This window comes from Festucalex cinctus, chromosome 8 (assembly GCF_051991245.1).
Source record: "Festucalex cinctus isolate MCC-2025b chromosome 8, RoL_Fcin_1.0, whole genome shotgun sequence".
Taxonomy (NCBI): Eukaryota; Metazoa; Chordata; class Actinopteri; order Syngnathiformes; family Syngnathidae; genus Festucalex; species Festucalex cinctus.
In genome coordinates, this window is record NC_135418.1 from 12,872,097 (window position 1) to 12,892,623 (window position 20,527).

The window sequence follows — 20,527 nt, forward strand, 5'->3', positions numbered from 1 at the left end:
GGATCTTATATTATTTAAAAGGATCAGATACAAAGTATAAAAGTAAAGTTTTGAGTAAAGGATGGAAGTTGTGAATCATAGAGATTTGACACCCACACCTCATGATGACAAGGTGAGGCTCAGTAATGTCAATGAAAGCCGACTGAGTGGAGTGAGTCAGATAAAAGGGTTGATAAGGGTTGGACAGCATGTGGGTGATTCATTTATTATGCTGAAGTGATGTGGCTTTATATATATATATATATATATATATATATATATATATATATATATATATATATATATATATATATATATACATCCATTCATTCATTAATCATAAAAAATTATCGCATTCATGTATCAATGCAGATTAGTCACACTTAATTTTGACTGCAGATGATCCTTTAGCTGACAGCGGATGGTTATGTTAAAGGTAGCACAGGTTGTGTTTGAGCAATAAACATAACTACATGCATTAAAATAAAGCATTTAATAAATGTTTGCGCATGACATTCAGAATATTTGTTTATGTCAAACTATTGTGGTCCCTTTTTTTTTTTTTTTTAATTGTGTAATTAATTAACAGAAAGAGAAGGATGTGCAGTGGATGCAAATTCTTGAAGACAATTAAATGTAAAATAAATAAATAAATAAATAAAATAACAGGTGCTCTATAAATTTGACAGACAAAAAATATTGATTGAAAGGCTTTTTTAATTAAGTGATTAGTCATGATTAATCAAAACTCTAAGATGTGATTAATCCGATTAAAAAAAAAATGTTATCATTTGACGGCTCTAGTTTTTGGTAAATGAGTTATGCAGCAAAATCTACTCGTTTTTATTCATCTTAGGGGCGGCCATTTTGACACTTGTTGAAAATGTCATCACAGTTGCTCAGGACTAATGCTGCATTCGAGGATGGTCGGAAGTCGGATATATCCGAGTTGATTTTTCCCAGTTCCTGCCTGAAAGCGTTTGAGGTGAAAGTAAACAACCAAAATGGCGGATAGCGGTAAATTGTTTTTTATTTTGGTCCTCAAAACTCATTTTGACCTCCAGCAAACTTACCTGCTTTCAATTTTGCTTCATTTATTGTTTTTATCTGATTTCATCAGCATTTCATACAGTAGTTCACTGTATAATTTCATGCAGGGAGATGGCGGCATACTGCCGAAATACTTATGTCGAATATTTATGAATGAAGACAGCTATCTAGTTTTATACTCAAGTAAATTGTGTTTTGCCATTCAAAGTGACGTCACATTGTAGTCCGACAGTGAAGTCGTATTCCTTTTTTTTTTTTTTTTCGACTTCGCAAGTGGAATTCTTGAGTTCAAGGAGGCGTTCCCGTACACACTTCCTGGTTTGAACTCGGAAACTTCCGACTTCAGACCATCCTCAAATGCAGCATAAGGTAAGGAGCTCATCTTTAGAAAATGGGTGAGGCGTGATTGGTCGTTACCTGAGCCACTGTGGTGTCATTTTAACTCGACAGCAAGTAGCAAAATGGCCGCCCCCCTGAGATGGATAAAAACAAACGCAATATTAATTGAAATACTATGTTTAGACTAGAACACATTATTGTAAAGATATTTTTTTTAGGTCGACTTCCCCTATATTTTTTTTCTCAGTCTCTTATTTGCCATTCCTCACATCTCACTGCTTCAACTCTAACATTCCTATTTACAACCATTTTCCTTTTATAAACAAAGTGTGACCTAGTTGTGCTTTAGTTTTGGATCCAAGGGAACATTATAACTCAGTGACAACGCATAAGCAGTGGTTGGGCACAGCAAGCTTGAAATGGAGCTTTGACGCCCAGGAGGGAGCTGTCTGCATAGGAGGTTGATGTTCTGATGGATGTGCCAAAATGGAGGCTCGAGGGCTGTTTTTTCCTTCATGTTGGTGAGCCTTGAGGGATAGAAATGGATCAAGTCCCCTTGAGTAAACATGCCACAAGGTCACCTCCTTGCCCTGGCTGCTAATGCTGGAAACTAACTGTCCAGATTACTTCTTTTTCTCGCATCTCCTTTTCCTTGAATTTTCCCACTGTGACTTAATGACTTGTGCAGGCCTCTAAACCATCGCAAGACTCTGGTTTGTATTTTAGCCAACTCCATTGAATTCTGCAGATTGCGCTCCTCATTTCCTTGCTATTTTCCTCTCTTTTGATGAATATAATTTCACCCCTCCAGCCATGCAGAATTAATCCAGTTAACATGGGTTGAATAATGGTCACTTATCTGCTTAGAACATGGTGAGAAAGGAGCTTAAAGTGAGACCGTAGTCTGCAGCTTCAATAAATCTGCTTTTTGTGTAGAGAGGATGGACTATAGTACTAATAAGTCATAGCAGCAAGAGAGTTAAGCTGTTTATTTTAAAAGCACGCCATATAACCTCCAGAAAGTCAATTTTCACACTGTTATAAGATTCTGTGTCCATAGTTTCTGGTAGAGAAATCTGATGCTACACATTGGTTTGCAATAGTTTCAAACAGTGAAAGATTTTTTTATTATTATTCATTGTTCACTGGTGCACATTTATTGATGTTGTTGTTGATGGCTCTAAATTCTAGAAAGAAAAGTTATGCTGGCTCTGTTGATACCCTTTTATTTTGACCCAAAAAAGGCATAGGTGTAGACAGGAAGCAAGTGTAAACAAAGGTTTCCCCTATCTTGGATTCAGCTGACGACCATTAAACTATCAGGACCCATTAAATCAGGACCTCTATTCTTCCACCTCACTTCCCACTTAATTCCTTTGGACACTTCAGGTTGCTTTGGAATCTTACACAGTTTGCTTTGTTGGTACGACATTATGTTACCATAAAACATCTTCCACCTAGTATATTCAAGAAGCTAGACCACAATTGCAACCAGACCTGGACCGGATTTGGAGAAGCGTAAATACTAAAGTACTTTCCATGAGAAACATTTTCTTGGCATTGCAAGAAAATCTAAATAGGAGAGGACGCTGTGTTCCTCCCGCTCAACATGTCTTAGCTATCAGCTGTTGGGGTTAGCCCCAGCTGCCTTGTATCTTGATTCTCAAGTGATAGCCATCAGCCTTTGCCGCATGAAAGGAGAGAACAGAATGGTGTTTAAAAAAAAATATGTTTATTGAAGTCAGGGAGGCAATGTTGAAATGTTGGTCATCTCAAATCAAGATAAAGTTACTGATTTATCAGTTGTTTTTTTTCTTTAGATTATCAGTTTCTTGAAATGTATTTGTCGGATAAGATGCTCTGAAGAAATACAACCTTCTTATGATAACGCATATTTATGATCTTGTACATCTTGCATTTTGATAGAGCCGATTACGCCTTTGCTTGCTACAGAAATGAGTAAACTCATTTGGTAGACTGTCTAAAATTACCAGGCAGAGGCTCCTCAAGCATGCCAGGAGTCCTTGCAGGCAATACTATCTCCGGTATGTCCCATAAGACCACCCCTACGCTTTTATTCTTTCTTTTTGCAATATTTTAGATGTTTTATCCACTTCAGGGAACCGTTTATATGGGAAAGTGGAATTACTCATTGGCAAAATGACGGACCCAAAGCTAGCTGGCCAACTCCGCGGTTGCTTCAAGCAAAGGACACTGGCACTTTGAGCTCCGTGGGGCTGTGGAAAGGTCTGGAGTTTTGCCTAAGCTGTAATTGATGTTGTAGTATTTTTAAAGGGGCCACAATTATGAGGTGAGGGTAAGAGCATAGTGAGTGTTGCCAGCCATATGTTAGAGAGGAATCCAGGGCAGAAATCTTAGAATCTGAGTAAGGCCAGGAAAGTAGGAGTCAAAACACTGTCTTCAGCAACAAAAAAATAGTCAACACGTCATCCTCACAGGTGGATTAGCAAGCCTTTTGGCAATGGTGGTCTACTTTGTAAAAATGTTTCTGAAAATTGGATTAAATCACTCTATTTTCAGCAATCGTCCATGTTGTCTGTGAAATCTTTTAATGCATGTACATAATTGGCAGGGGAATTGTTGCATCCTAAACCTTCAAGTTGAGTAATAATTTTAGCTCGAATTTGACTCGTGACACCGATTATGCTGTGCTACTGAAAAAAAAAAATCGTTTTGTTGTTGTTATTGTTGTGTGTCCTTTATCTGCTCAGAAACCTGACTGATCCCCAACATTAAACATGTTCGATATTTATGATTGCACATCTTTATGTGGTCAGCTTAGCTAAGATCCCATGATTGAGACATGAACAGAACAATAACCAATTAGAAAGCAACCTGAAACTTTTACCAGACACAACTAGTGGAGCAAATGGTTGTATTTAGTGTATATATAAAATATCTATCAAATCAATCATAAAAATGACAAGGAAGTTTCCCACCAAAATGTACTTACCAGATAAGCTAACAGTTAGCCTAGCTTCTTCTGCTACTTATCTCCCTTATATTTTTCATCATTCCCTTTGGCAACATACTGCGTCTCACAGGTCAGGTTAAGTTGTAAGAAATTGGTATGTGTGTACCCCGCTTTAAGCCAACAAGCCCAAAAGTCTGTCGTATCCCACACATTAGCTTTATATTTGTATTTTCATTGACCAGTAAGCCTTTTGTCCTTCTTGTAGCTTATGTTTGTTTCTTATGTTAAACAGCTCTGTTTTGTTAACAGGCACTAGCCTCCTCATTCCCCCCCATGCAGGTCAGCACCCTGTGGTTACCTTTACTACTCAAACTCTTCCCTTTTGCCTTGGGCCAGTTGATACAGAGAAATAGTTGGATTCGCATGCAAATTATTTCAGAGCACCACTGCTTACACCGCTAATTACACCAGTGTTGGGACATGGACTTGCTGACATCACACTGGGATATTAGCCAGGAGGGAAAGTGTGTGTGTATGTGTGTGTAATGGATGAATGTGTGTCAAGTTAGCTAAAGAAAGTCCACACAAATGCAGGAAGTGGGACACTTTTTCTTCAAACGTCATGACAAATAGTTTTTACAACTCTCAGCCATTTTCTATTGCACCTGTCCTCTTTAGGGCCGCAGGTGGCATACACCCTGGACTAATCATATCATTTGCAGGGCACATATCGCTGTCCTGTGAGGAAAAAGGAAAAAAAAAAAAAAAACGTCGATTTTTGTCTTTTTTTTGTTGTTGTTGTTGTTTTTGTTAAATTTATGGGATGAAACTGAATGCAGACGAAAAACGAAAACGAAAAACATTTTTAAAAAAAACAAAAAAGACGTGAGTGTTTTTCACAGGACAGCGAGGATATACAAAAAGAACCACTCATTCAGACTCACATTCAAAATATGCCAATTTAAAAAGTTCAGTTAACCTAACAAGCTTGTTTTTGGACTGTGGGAGGAAGCTGCAGAACCTGGAGAAACCCAACAAGCATGAGGAGAACTAACTCCACATAAGAACACAGGCTAGAACCTGATGCTCAGAACTACAATATGATATAATATAATATAATATAATATAATATAATATAATATAATATAATATAATATAATATAATATAATATAATACCAAAATTAATATAAGGGGCCTTTAAAAGGTAAACGTCATTTTTACTGTAAAAATGTTCACACACAAAATATATATATTTATACTTTTATTGTGAATGTTGGAACAGGAAGTCGCCGTACCATTTTGTAAGCTTGATTTTGGTTTCAGATTAAAGGGCTGTTAAGCAGTGGGACTCTGGTGGCTGCGGTGCACTTCGACGTACGGAGAGTTCGTGTGAATCGTTTCTCAGATAGCAGATGCTGTTAAACCATACGCAATATATTTTGGTTGCATTTTGGAAACTCCTTGCGGAATTTTTTGCTCGTTTCTGGATTTACTGCTCGCTACAAATTGGGACTTATACGCGCTCTAAGTTTTCTCCTCGCTAACTGTCTTCGTCGCAAGCAGCCTCGAATTTATCCGCAGAGATTTTTGGTTTTTGCTTTTGCTTTTGCTTTTGCTTTTGTGTTTATTACACAGTGAATAGATGTAGTGGCAGCACGCAGCGGGTGATAGGCTTTTGTATCAAACCCCGTTGATGCGATGTGGCAGACGTGTCTGAAAGCCTGCAGTGCCGAGGTCAGGACTCTGGCTTCACCCAGTCGAACTTTGTAACAAGGTAAGCACTTTTTGTGTGTTTGAATTTGGATTTGTTTGCTTGACGTTCGGGGGGAAATATGGAAGTCATTCATAATTGTACATATCAGGATTCATGTTTTCTATCCTTGGGCGTTTTGGTCTTTACATAAATATATTATTTTTGCATATATCGAGAATTTATTTTGATCTGCACCTAATATAGAGGCTTCAATGTTCCCAGAGTAGACGTGTTTTCACTGCTTTATGTCCCACCCCACCCCATACCGTCCCATCCCCCTGGAGCGCGCTGGTCAAGCTACTGAGCGCTTGTGGCCACATCGTCTTTTGTTGTGCAGCCTCTGTGACATATGGACTGGATGCTTGCTGGGTAAACAAGAACACAAAAGGATTAAAATTGCATCTGCTTATTGTCTATCTATTTGTACTTGTTTCAGCATAGTTTGGCATTTTTTGTCTCATACCTAAGTGGCAAAACAGGACAAGACCTCATAACAGTAAATTGAGTTGTTCAGATTTTATGATTTGCACTTGAATGCATTGGCTGGAGTTGCACAATGTGGCCTGTTGCACTCTGCAGGTCTGAGAGCTGCAGCCCAAAAAATTCCATCAACTGACAGACCACCATTATTCCAGGCAGAGGAAAACTGAATGTCATTCCTGGTCATTGCTTTTCCCCTCCGCCTAGTGACCGGGGCGGATATTCTGTGATATTTCCCTCCTAAGTGTTTCATTACTTTTGGACCCCACGGTCAGTGGCTTCTGTTTGATGCATCTGTTTCTGGCAGGCAGTTAGCATGCAGGAGGGAGTCTGAAGCCTGTTGTGGTGTGAGGTTTCCTTGGACGCGGCTTCTATGACTCCCTCTCTTCCCACCTCAAGTGTTCTCACTTTATCGAGCAAGTTGGCACTCAATGAATAAGTAATGGAGTTTGGTCTCAATGGTAATCTGGTGCTGTGTCTGTGACTAAACATTTTCTGAGTTGGATGTACTCTCTCCTAAGAGACTTTTACCTTGCGGGACTGAGAGAATGATTTTAGCAGAATACAAATATTCTTTTTATTGGAATATATCTGTACACGTGCATGTTTTAACTGCTATTGGTCATCACATACCAATAGTTGAATTTCCACTTTAAAATGGATCTCACTGGATAAATTGCAGTTTTCTCAAAACTGATTTAACAACTCATGGTCTACCAAGATATATAATTTGGAAATCTTAAACAACAATTTAGTTCATTTAGGAGCCTGGGGTGTGGAATTACTTTAAAATGTTAGTTTTAACAACAACCCATAATAGTGGTGATTATAAATACATGCACAACAACCCTTAGAACTGTGTGTAGCAAGGGGCACATAAAATCTGTACATGTAGCTATAAAGAAAAGGCAGGTGAATGAATGGATGATCCAGCTTGAAGCGGAAGTTTATCACTTAGATCAGTTGAGATTCATGGATCACAAATTTTGCATCATAATGTTAAAACTTGGGATTCAGAAGTCATGAGCAACAACGCCAATGTAGATGAATTATACTTAATGTCATTCTATAAGCAGTGGTGCCTTTATTAGACTGCAGGACTTATTCAGTCACCATCTGACTGCAACCCGAGTCCATCTGAATGGCATGGTTCAACTCCAGTTCAACACGCACGACGGCTCTTTTCTGAACAGTCAGTGGACATCAATATACCTAATAGACTGCTCTTTAATCAATGTACCATTGGTGTTGGTACTGCAACGGATGTTTCTAAAAAAAATAGTCTAATATTTAATTCACATTTGAACAACAAGAAAGTGTATATTGAGCTAAACTGTGCTGCCTTGCAGAGGGGCTTAGGTGCAGTTTTACCCTTACATCCACCTATTCTCACTAGGGTCATCAAAGAGCAACACTATACCTTTTGAAGTCTCAAACAGAATGTTGTCATGGGCAAAATGCAGATTATTTTACATGACGTATCATGTAAATGAAACTCGTCTTAGTTAATCCATATTGACGGTTGTACGAGACAATACCCTGTAGAAAAAAAATATATAATCTCAATTCTGGTCATTTAAATTGAAGAAATAACTTTTTTTTTTTTTTTTTTTTTTTGACCAGTCTAATGAGCTACATCTGAAATAAGTGGGGCTGGCTGTTTTGGTTTCAAATCAAAGGATCTTTAATGTTCCCATCATCTTGTTTAGACTGTTGTCCCAGGGCGAGACTAATAAGAGGACAGGAGTACGTCTCTCAATAATGAGTTATGACAGGTGGATGGTAGTATAATCACTGGCTTGGGGAACACATTGCATCTGGCTCACACTAATTGGCCTCTAATGGAAAACGTCTTTGTCTCAGCTGACTCTTGTCAGGAACACCTCCGGTCATGTTTAACTGTGACTAAAAACTAATGGCTTTGACGTTCACATGGATTCCAGGTAAATACAGTGAGTTGTTTTATGAAAAAGTCAAGCGCCGTCACTTCAAAAGAATGAACAGAAATGTTGCGCTTATCTGACAATTTTCCCAGAGAAAACAAAACAGAGTGAAGTGAAAAGGCTTGTTCTGTATGCCTTTCTCTTGTCATCAGGCTCCAGCTGCCAGTTAAATCTGCACTTTTCATCTGATCAGATATGGAAAAAACAACTAATGGGAGTTGCTCAAGCATCAATATGAAATAAGACTAGGCACTGGAGCTCGAGTAAGCAATTTTGCAAGCTTGAGCTAAATGGGTCAAAACCCATTTTCCTAGTTTTACCACCATAAGGTTCAAGGAGTAAAAAAAAAAAAAGGCAACTTCTGTGCTCAAAACTTTTTTTATGTTGTAGTCCACCCCCACCTGGACAAACATAATTTTAATATTGGCTTAGTATGTTGCCTGAGCAATCGAAAGGAGGACTGTTTTCCGCAGCACGGTACCTACACGCTATGATAGTTTTCAGGTACTACCCAGTATTATTTCTAGTAGCCTACCTGATAGTTATGAAAGAGTTGTTGCATTTGAAGTGACAATTCTGCTCCTTTGTCCATTTCGTTGCTATTAGCTGAATTGAAGTTTTGGCGCTGTTGCGGCAGAGACAGCCAATGGGTGTCGAGAATATACTTACTAAATCACACGCACGCACATTCACACCAGAACTATGTGGTGATGCTGAAGTAAAAACAATGTGGGACAGTATCATTGCGCAGGTTTTTTTCCTGGCTCATATTGAGGCAGAGGTGGCACCATCCTGTTTGATGGGCGACTACCGATGCCAGGTATCAGCACTGGTGCCAATACCAGTCTTATCTTAAGGTATCAGTACTCGCAGCGGTGACCGATACCATTATCGGCCGCCCTCCTGCGACCGTTTCACAATCAGGAACTAGAAATGAATAATTATATGAATACAAAGATGCCATTAATTTCATTCAATGTTAAGGAAAAATAATATATTGGGGGTATAAAGGTCTTTATTTAAAATCATTAATTATTTAAAATCATCATATTTAAAATCAGCTGTCATTTTTGGGTGGGGAATTTTATTTACTAGTGGTATCCATATTTTGTATCAGTATTGGTGACTACTCAGGAGTTGAGTCTGGGGAAAAAAGTGGTATCGAACATCCCTAATCCTTACCATGCGCCATGTGCATGTGTAGGCTATTCTGTAAATTCAACTGACTCGCTTTCATTTTTTACAGGCAACATATAATACTCCCATGTTCCAATAATAATAATAATAAGAAGAAGAAGACGAATATGACAACCATCGTGTTAAAACATTCTTTCATTAAAACAGTTCTGCCCCAACATTTCATGAGTGGGAAGTATCGGCCACAGTTTTTTCCAGGATTTAAAATGTGAATTTCATGATGTGGCGTCGTCTTAAAGTATAGCATATCAAATGCACAGAAGCTTTCACATAGAGAAGAAAAATCTATTTCCATGTGTACCAGCAAAACAACCAGGTGCCCGACAGCCAGCCAGCATCATTGTCAAAAATACACAATGTATATACAGACTAAAAACATTTTGCATTCCGTCATGATTTTGCTACAGGCACGTGAAGTGCTCAAATGGAACGTACAATAAGTCTCGTTCATTTTGGCCGCGTTCCAGAGTTAACGGCTAGTCGTCCTCGTTCACCGGGCAGCTGAAGGCTTCTTGCGGTCTCTAAAGCCGCCATACCCGACGCTCATGGAGCCGTGACCATGGGCCGGGCGAGAGTCGAGTGAGGCTCCATGCTGTGGCTAGCCGGAGCACTTAAGTTGGATGTCCCGGTGTTGTGCCATTGGTCGCGACTTTAACAATCTGCTATTGATATAGCGCCTCCATAATGGCACAACGCTGCAACTGCAGTTAAAATACATTGCTGCCGAGCTCAATCAACACAGCTGGAGCGCTGCGGCTGTGTTGAGCGATATCAGTCGTTCAGCCTGGAGGCGGCGAGCAAATTAGGTGGAGGTGGCCGCCTCGGAATTTTGTACATAGGAAAAACACTGTTAGGGTCTTTGGGACAGAGAAGTATACAACGCAGCCAGCTTCTTTTACCGGGCGAGACCTCGATTAAAGCCATTCAGCTGCACGGCTATCGCCTAGGAGAGATGTTGACATCTGGTGGCATTTTTTAATGGCTGCCGTTAGATGACATCACTTCTACGCAACTCGCAGTAAAAGGACCACAACTCCCAGACAGAAGACTGTTCGATCTTCCTTCTTCCAGCTAACAACGGTGCTGTAATACTGGAGTACATTTTAAATCAACACAAAGGCTAATGTATTAAATTAGTTGTATTGTTTAATTTCAGGGTCCCCACCCTGTTTACTGATTTTGTTAGTTTTTGTTAAATAAAATAATAGTATCTGGTCAGCCATGGTCTGCAGGGCTGACACGATACAGGAAATTTTGTTGCCTCATGCTAACTTTTAATGATACATGGCTGTATCTACTGACCAGTGCTTTAATTGGAAGAGCGAGCCACAGCCATTGCTTTCCTGTTTTCATCTACTTGTCTTCTTTCTTTCGAGTGTCACTTGAGTGTTTGTGAAGAGGTGCAGGTTGTTTGGAGAGTAGACAAACCCTTCAATGACTCCCACTTGGGGATAGTCATGTGTCACATGACCCTGTGTCACCCCTATGCCATGTCCTGTGTAAACATCAATGAGGATCAAGAGTTCCAAATGGCAAGTTGAAGTTTGGACACACAACACAGGTCTGAGGGCTTTGAATCAAACTGCAACACACTGATTGGAATTCCTTGCAGTGCGGTGTTCCATGTGCCATGAAAATTCATAAACTCTGTGAATGTCATTCACACTGTATGAATCATGGGGTTGTATTTTAACATCTTCCCAGGGGGAAAATACTTTCATTCTTATTTAAAAGTGAAAACAAGCCTTTTTTACTTTCTTCACTTGACCTCACTTTAGTCATTTATGAGGCGTCGGGGATATGCTTGACTTCTATTACTAGAGTCCCCAAATCTTTGCTAATTGAAATCATGCATATTATAAGAGGAAGCTCAAGTATTGTGTTTCAGTGGAGGGGGAATCCCAGCATGTGCAAAGAAGCCTGTTGTAAATCATAAAGACAGAAGGGGGTGGGTGGTTGCCTCAGGAGGTTGACAGGATTTCTGCCAGAACTCATGTGGTGAGGAGATGTTTGCCAGGTGAAACACTGGAGGATGGTTATCAAACATCTGGACCTGGAGGAGGGTAAATCATTAAAGGTCACCTTTCTCCACTTGATGTGATTAGGCATAATCTGGAATAGGGGTGCCCAAGTTCTGTCCTCAATAGTACCTTTCAGCCTGTTATAGAAGATTCTCTCCTCCAACACACCTAATTCACATGATCGAGATCGCTTCTGCAAAGCTTGCGGATGAGCTGGTCATTTGATTCGGGTGTGTTGGAGGAGGCAGACACCTAAAACAGGTAGATAGAGGTTCTTTAGGGGTGAACTTTGACACCTGATCTTGAAGTTGAACGTTATAAATTGATGTTTTTTCATTTCGACAAATTCTTAGTTTCACCAGAGGCTTGTGGGGTTGATGAAGCAGTACATTAATTTCTCACCCTCTGAAAGTTTACATTATATCATTGAGCGGAAGAGCATTTAATTGCTCAGCCTGCCACTATTTGTCACTGTCAGACACACTTCAAGTAACATTCTTTGAATAAATAATTTTGGGACCAAATTGACCAATCAGGTAAAATAGGATACTTCCACATAGCATGGGATGATCTCTCACAGAACACTGTGTGAGAATCACTGATCTAGAGGCATGTATTTGTAATAATATTTCAAAATAGAATTGTTTACAGTAGAATGTACTCTGTGCAAAAGCAGAAGTTGTGTGGTTGCTACTCTTTTATTGGATGTGCAAGGTCAAATCTTGTGTGTCAGGACATTTAATTTTGCCCTCCAAGAAGGAATGCAGCGTGAAGTGCTTTACTTTGGGTTCTCCAAGGCGGCTATTTGTACATGCCCACGACCCCAAGACAGAAATAGAAACAGCTGACCACTTGACATGCTGTCAAACTGGGTGACTTGTTCTTTTGTCCTCACATTTGGTGCTTTATTTTTTCTTTTGAATCACTCTCTTATTCTTGGATAGACAAGTGTTTGGTTTCTGTTACAGCAGTGCTTCTCAAATAGAGGGTCCAGCAACCCTTGGAGAGGTGTGGTGCAATGCCAGTGGGGGCCCGTATAACCTCATGGAACATGTTTTGTTTTGCTTTGTTTGGTTTTACCATACTAGAATATAGTGTAATTGCACATCTGCTACAGTAGGTGGCAGTGGCGCTCTCATTGTCAGAGAATGCGGAAGGAGTATTAGCTCATCTGCAGAGGTGTACTTACAATTTTATAGGCAACTAATCCTATTTAAAGTCGTGGTGGTGGGGTTTGGGCGCAAAATGTTTTGTTCTTTATTCGGGGCCGTAACAAAAAAAATAATAATTAAGAACTGTACAGCTAAGTTGTTCAATTAAAAATGATGACAAATAGGAAAATGGGTTGCTCTGAATGACAGACTTATGCCATTTTGACTCAAACTGCCTTGCTTTGACAACTTAGCAACTTAGCAATTTGCTTGAGTTTGTTTTTGTTTTGTTTTTTATCACATCCCCAAGTACTGATGGAAGGCACAGTTGGCAATTTTGTGGTTTAGTGTCATTTGCTGTATTTTGTGGTGTCTGCTTACAGCGATGTTGACAACTAAAGATGACAGTAATAGTTGGGAGGGGATCACAACTGGTGGTGGTGAACTTGTCCAACATTTGACCTGTCTGTATGCTTCACATGCCATATGACACGTTCTAACATGTCATAGCTTTTATTTGAGCGGACAACAGGGATAATTTAAAACCTCTTGAGTTTCTGTCAGAGACATCCATAGCGGTGTTTTGCTAAAAAGATGCAACTTTTGCATTTGAATATGTAACGTTTAGGTGAATTCACAATGTGCCATTGATGCTTCTGGCACTTTATATGAGCACATCTTTGACCACCCGTGTGTCAAACAGTGTGCAGAGTGTCTGTAAGCTCCTCTGTGAGGGCTTTCAGTCAGACAAGTAGGCGTCCGTCTGGGAAGGTAATGAGATTGTCTCCCTGTTTTTGCTGCCTTAGGGGCTGTCAAGGACAAAAGCAAATCTGTATGTACATTATGCTCCTTGTCCCCATTTTGCGTACTAGGCAGTCAGTCAGTGAAGGTGCCTTATATTGTTGTTTTCGTTATTTAATCCACAACCTGTTCTGACTCCCCAGTGAGTGATAGTTTAAAGCTAATCTCTTTAATCAATCTTAATGCAGTTCTTGGAAGTAAGTGTTTAAGAACCTTGACAGTCTCACTCAGTAGCCTAGCCATATTCACTTTTTTGTTTTGCGGTTGTGTAGGGAAATGTTTTCATCTCGCAATTTTGCTGTTGTTGAATGTGTCAAGTTTAAATGTGTTCTGTTCTGTGTATCCACACCCAAGGTAAAGATGTATACCAAAATCAGAGTTTTGAAATCGAGTCAAATTGAACTACACTGTATGGAATGGTAGATTCCTATCCAGGCGATCAATCAACCTCAAATTTTATGCATTGACACCTTTTTACGGCATAGCTTGACTAACCAAGCTGTGCTATGATGTGCTCTGCTAATCGTGTGCACGTGTTCACAATTCTGCTTTCCATCATCACTGGCTTCATTCGGTTTCCTTGTTCTTGGTTCCGCAGAGGGTTGTTAAGCATTGTATTCACAGCCTCAACATTTTTACTGTGAGTGTGCTGTGGGAGGCCTGACCTTTGACCTAAGAGGAGTTAAAACACTCCTTATGTGTAAGACCCCATCTGGTTTTAGGAAAAAGTCAAAGGGAGTTTACAGAATTATCAATAGGGCTGTTCACTGTGCTTACGACCAAGTAGGTGGGATGATTAGATTTTTTTCACACTTGGATTCCTCCTATAAAAAGCCTGTAAAAATATGTCTCCTTTTTTCCTTTGGTAATTTAAAACTTGTTTCATGGGACTAAAAATCAACTACAATGTATGTGCTTGTTTCTGATGAAATCATCCGAACGGTGATTTATTAAAGAGTGTGTTTCCATGCTCATGGTGTTCTCTCTGAATTGCTGAGCTCAAATGAAAAATGTTCCACTCCACAAAACTGAGCTTCATAAATTAAAGATCATATAGCAAACTCTTATTTTTACATCCAACTTTAGCTTGTGCTTTTGTAATTTGTCCAACGCCATCATTTTAAGGTAGTCCCCCTTCCTTTTTGTGACGTTAGGAAGATCTGTGTGCATTGTAAGTGTCGGCGGGAGGAGCATGCAGTGACCGCCATGCCTGTGGAAATGGAGAAGACGCTCACCAAGCTGATGTACGACTTCCAGAGGAACTCTACTTCAGATGATGACTCTGGATGTGCCCTGGAGGAGTACGCCTGGGTGCCACCAGGACTGAAACCTGAACAGGTACAATGCACCCTGACGCACGTTTTAAATATTCAACCATCCACTCTCGGATACAATCACCAGCAATGTGACCATATTTTCAAAATTAATAACTGAAACGCTAGAATTTCGATGAAAAATAAATGTACAATAAATTTTCACGAGGAACAATTTATAATAAATTTAATCGTTAGTCAATCTGGTCACCAGTGGCTGTGTAATTACTTTAGCGCAGTGCAATCGTGTATCTCATTAGCTTGGTGTGTCTAGTAATTGTCCACTAGTTACAAAAGCTCATACATGTGACTGCACCAGAATGGGTTATTAAAATCATATACAATAACGACTTATTCCACTATTTGATAGCTCCTCGAATTTGCTTGCTGAGCCTGCAGGATAAAAGGATTACAAAGCTCCTGCAGTCACAATCCCCCAATCCATTCTGCCTGCAAACATGTTTATGTTAAGTTTCATCAGGCCTTGCAGCGACGCAGCTAAGCTTGTGTGATACACAAACACATTAAACAGCCCAATTACTTCATTGAGCTGTGACTGTTAGGAGGGTTTCTGGGTTTATTGGCTGGAAGGAGTGTTTATGGAAGGCGCTTTCTTTTTGTTGATGAGCTAAGGGTGATGAAGTGGTCAATACAACGCCCTCCGTTTTCACCATGAGAGGCTATTTTTCATTCCTCTCCTGGGTCATATGGCCAACCTTGAAGTCGATTAGGTTCATGTCTTAGGGAGTGTGACTTCACTCAGCAGTCAGGCCAAAGTGGAACCTGATCTGTTGAATAAATTCAACATATTTACTGCTATTTTACAACACTCATGAATGAAGAACTAGTTAGCTGAAGGTCTGTTTTGGGACCTTTGGCTGTCCTCCTTGCATAGAGGCCTGAAGAGTGAGAAGCTAAAATTAAGCTCATGTATCTTAACAGTTGGTTTAGGTTTGCTCTTGGGGGTTGATGAACTTTTGGAGATGGTGTTAAGTCTCACACAATGTCTCAAAAAATCCAAGCCAGGGCTGGAATGATCTATTATCATATATATTGGCCAAGTATGTAAAAACACACAAGGAATTTGTCTTCAGCCACGATCTACCCGAGAAACACAAGAAATAATAATGACCAGCAGAGGGAGACACAACGGGAAGCCTGGTGGTTCACTAGTTTGCGCTCCGACTTTCTTAGATGAAAAACAAACGTGAAGAATGACACAGCCCAATCTGTGCTCCATTTAAGGATGGGTATCAGCACTATGTGAACTTAAGTCCCATCATACTCTGTCCTTGAATGTGGATTAATGTTGAGACAACAATACACAGATGTGCTTGAAAGTTTACATATGAGCACAACTGTAAATGTACAAAAGCCAAGAGTCACTTAATGACACTAAAATGCTATGAACTGTCACCAAAATTCACATGCACATCTGTCTACTTCAACCTCTGACAATATCAAAACAATTGCCACATTATTTTGGATTGTATGGGCATTAAGCCTCTTTCTCGCCATATAGTGCCCTCATAAGTTTACATACCCTTGGGGTATGTAAACTTTTAAGCACAACTGTAGAAGGGAGAACATATCCGGTCCTCAGCTGCAACACAGAATTAATTTTGGAAAGATCACTGAGCTACAATGTGAATACTAATATTGTATCTCAATGTTTGTTGCCATGTCAGTATTTCTCTCAAATAAACATTAGGCTGTTGCCAAGTCAGAGCTTGTCAAAACCAATCATGTTGCTGATGAGAGACTTGGAAGTATCATGTGATAAGAGCTTATTGTCATGTGCAACACGTCGCCTGTATAGTGTTTGTTTGTTTTGTTTTGTTTTTGTTTTTTTTTGTTTTTCCTTGTGTACAAAGAACATATTTGCCTTTGATCTGTCAGTCGTGTTATGCTCTGGTTACGGAGATAAAGAGCAATTTAAGAGATAAAGCTTTCAAAGATGTACTTTACAAACTGTGAAGTGCAAATCAGATCTGGTGGAAATTGGCAAAAGGACTTGACCGTTTTGTGAGTCAGTAATGTCAGTCACAGTCTGCGGCTTGAACTAGTAACGACAATTATTTCATTTTTCCATGGATCCCCTCTTTTACAACCTTTGCCAACTGCATTCATCAGTAAACTGTCATTTGTTCAAAGCATTGTTTAGCATACAAACGCAGTGTTGATTCTCGTGCATGGTTGTGCATACAGTTTTAGGAGTCAGTATTTTGTTGTGGAAAAGCATAATAATAATAATAATAATAATAATAATAATAATAATACAGTCCTTAAAGGACGAGCACAGACCCTTTTTAACAGTGTTTGTTTTGCTCAAAAATAAAATTTGTCTCCACTAACATACTATAAAGTGGCTTGTTGAGAGATTGTCAGCACTGTTGCCGTCTTCTCCAGCTGTCTGACCCATAACTTGAACATAAACCGGCTGAAGTCATCACTCTGCTCAGCTGCAATTTCTGCCGTTGAACATTGAAAAAGATTCATTCGGCACAGATCGAAATTGCACGCTGTCTTTTCGTTTCATCTGCTTTTGATTACAGTGATTATCACAAGCTGCTCCAGCCGCCTCTTGCCGCAATCGGGTGTGTACTTTGTGCGGAATCTGTCCTTAGATCTTAGCCTGAGGGGGGCGGTGGGCCTTTCACCTCCAAAATGCAACCCTGTTGTTGTCGTTGGAAGCATGTGTCATGTGTGCTCCTCTGGTAGCATGTCCATTTTCTCTACTGCGTGTGCATGGAAATTTGGGCCCTGCTGCTGGACACACCTTTCCCAGCCCTCTGCAACACCAATTGATGCCAACAAAAGCAACACAAAAGGAATCTGATTATCTTTCCAACTATCTGCTATGAATCTATTGGAACCGTAAACATGCTTGTGTAAGTCCAAATAAAGGAAACACCCGATCTTCCCAACTGGACAAGATTTATAGAAACAATGTTGGATAGTGTAAGAAGAGTTTAGGTGTGGTCGAGCTGTGCAAGTGTGTGACAGAAAATGTGTTATGGGCAAGGACATACATAGCTGATAGCCTCTATCAGTAGAGCCATTCGTCTGACAGATGGGTTGTTGTCAATGGTATTGATCACCTTTTCATTCCTATGATTTGCTTCATGAGCCGTCACAAAATGTTGCTAACTACTGCAATCACATCCTAGTATTCCACATGTATGCTCATTTGCCATATTTCTTATAGTCCTCAAACCTGTCATGACTCGGGTCATGCAGGAGTAATGTTTGGGTCTTGTCTCATGTCTGGGGTCACGCCTGGGCTAAGTTTGAGTTGAGTTCATGACCTGTTGGCAGTGAGGTCAAAGTGTCTGTCTTGTATTGATATAACCATCTAGTTTCAACTAGTTTTAGGCTATGTGATGTCAAGGATGCTATGTGATGATATGTGGTGACAAGAATCTTGAATGGTATGTGATGTTATGTGGTCTCAAGAACTATCTGTAATGATATATGATGTTTTGTGATGTCAGGAATCTTTAATCGTGTAACTGCGTCAACAGCCAATCAGATAGTTCCATGTCAGTACTGGTCCCACATGCCACAACCAATGAGATTGATTCACTGTTTATATAAGCTATCTGAGAAATGTGTGTGTTGCCGGATTATTACTCACTGTTCCTCTGTGCTTCTCCGCAGCCCAAGGGGGCATGGCGTCTTTTGATTCTCGATGCATTCTCGTTGTTTTTCGTTTAGTCAAGTTATGTGAATAAATAGTTAAAACCTTATTTGTATCTGCGCATTGGGATCCAACCCTTCAGCACACATGACAGAGCCTGTTTGCGTTTAAAATGCTCATGATTGACACCCCCGGGCCTCTCACATTCAAGTTTGAGTAGCCCGACCTCCATTCTAGCTCGACCCCGCCCCTGTTACAGTGCAATAGCAAGACTATCATAAATAACAGGGAGATGACGTTCATTGTGTGCCACTGAAAATAAAGAATATCATTAATCCTGCTTCTGTGCACCTACTTGAGCACACACATTTCTACATGCATATACGGTATGTTAATCGCTTCTTATCCACGTGTGCGGGTGCGCACACATGTGACAGGTCAGTAATAAGTTCCCTTGTCCATGTGAAATGATGGAAAGGCAAGATTGCTTTTAGCCAACTGAGTCACTCCTGGTCTTTAATCATTTTTTTCTGACTACAAGGTGAAAAGATTTTAAAAAAATTTAAAAAAAAATGTAGCAGCTATATGCAGTCAACCAAATAATTGTAAAAGGTAAGCTGGGAAGGAGCTGACCATTTTGTAAAATTGAGTTTTTCTCAAGGTCAATAATATTCGCCTCCTAAATTGATGGACCAATACCATCATCAGCTTTCCTCCAAATGAGCCAGCTTCTTTATACCAATTTCTTTACACACAGACAAAAGAAAACCAGATTTGCGTTAGAAAGGATGGCCGAGGTAATAACTTGGCAGTCCTCTATTTTATGAGTAATTTGACTGTAATAAAAATGGTCAATATGGTTGTCAACATTCAAATCCGCCCTCTCTTGTGTCTCTGTCAGGTCCACCAGTACTACAGCTCCCTCCCTGAGGACAAGGTGCCCTATGTTAACAGCCCAGGAGAGAAATATCGAATCAAACAGCTCCTCCATCAGCTGCCGCCTCATGACAATGAGGTGAGAGTCCAAATGCATCCCCTCCCCCTTCCATCACCTTCAGTCATATCCATCCATCTCCTCCTCCCTCCCCCCTTCAAGACAGAGATTCCATTAGTGAAAAGTGAATTGTGAAATATGTTTGCTTTACTGCCTAGTAAATGTCTAATAAGTCAATAAAGTACTTGGAAAATGCCTCATTACATTTTACCTCACTGTGCTGAATTGATTTTACACACTTATCAATTTCCATAATCAGAATTGAAAGGGAGAGATGACGAGAGGGATGATAGACGATATATGGACAGACAGATAGATGGATTGTTCATCAACAAAAAAGACAACCATCCTGGAAAGTGCTATTTTGTCATCTGAATTATACTTGTATGATCTCATTTGGTTAAATATTGATATTTCCTGTGTTAAACCTGTCACAAACGCATATTAGAACGTGAACACTGATATGTTGTTGTTGCATGTTCAGGTGCGCTATTGCAACAGTTTGGATGATGAGGAGAAGCGGGAGCTGAAGCTCTTCAGTAACCAACGGAAACGGGAAAATCTTGGTCGCGGCAACGTCCGCCCTTTCCCTGTGACCATGACGGGAGCCATCTGTGAACAGGTAGAAATTTCAAAATCGCCATTCTTACAGGATGTAAATATGATCCGACTGAAGATGTTGACCACGGTAATGTGGGAGCAGCCCATCATCCATCCATCCATCCATCCATTTTCTTGACCGCTTATTCCTCACAAGGGTCGCGGGGGCTGTTGGCGCCTATCTCAGCTGGCTCTGGGCAGTAGGCAGGGGACACCCTGGACTGGTTGCCAACAAATCGCAGGGCACACAGAGACGAACAACCATCCACACTCACAAGCACACCTAGGGACAATTCGGAGCGCCCAATTAACCTGCCATGCATGTCTTTG

General features: G+C 40.1%; 1 protein-coding gene across 2 annotated transcripts in view; it reads left to right on the forward strand.

The window, feature by feature from the left end:
- Window positions 1-20,527, forward strand: part of prickle2b (prickle homolog 2b) — a 63,891-nt gene that overhangs the window by 29,001 nt on the left and 14,363 nt on the right. Inside the window, exons 1-4 of one of the 2 annotated variants that reach the window (XM_077530403.1) lie at window positions 5,640-6,078; window positions 14,805-14,988; window positions 19,505-19,618; window positions 20,082-20,219. In XM_077530403.1, the coding sequence (XP_077386529.1) occupies window positions 14,857-14,988; window positions 19,505-19,618; window positions 20,082-20,219 (384 nt within the window). In that variant the 5' untranslated portion in view covers window positions 5,640-6,078; window positions 14,805-14,856. Of the gene's footprint in view, window positions 1-5,639; window positions 6,079-14,804; window positions 14,989-19,504; window positions 19,619-20,081; window positions 20,220-20,527 lie in introns of those variants that run through there. The other variant, XM_077530404.1, reaches the window with a different exon arrangement.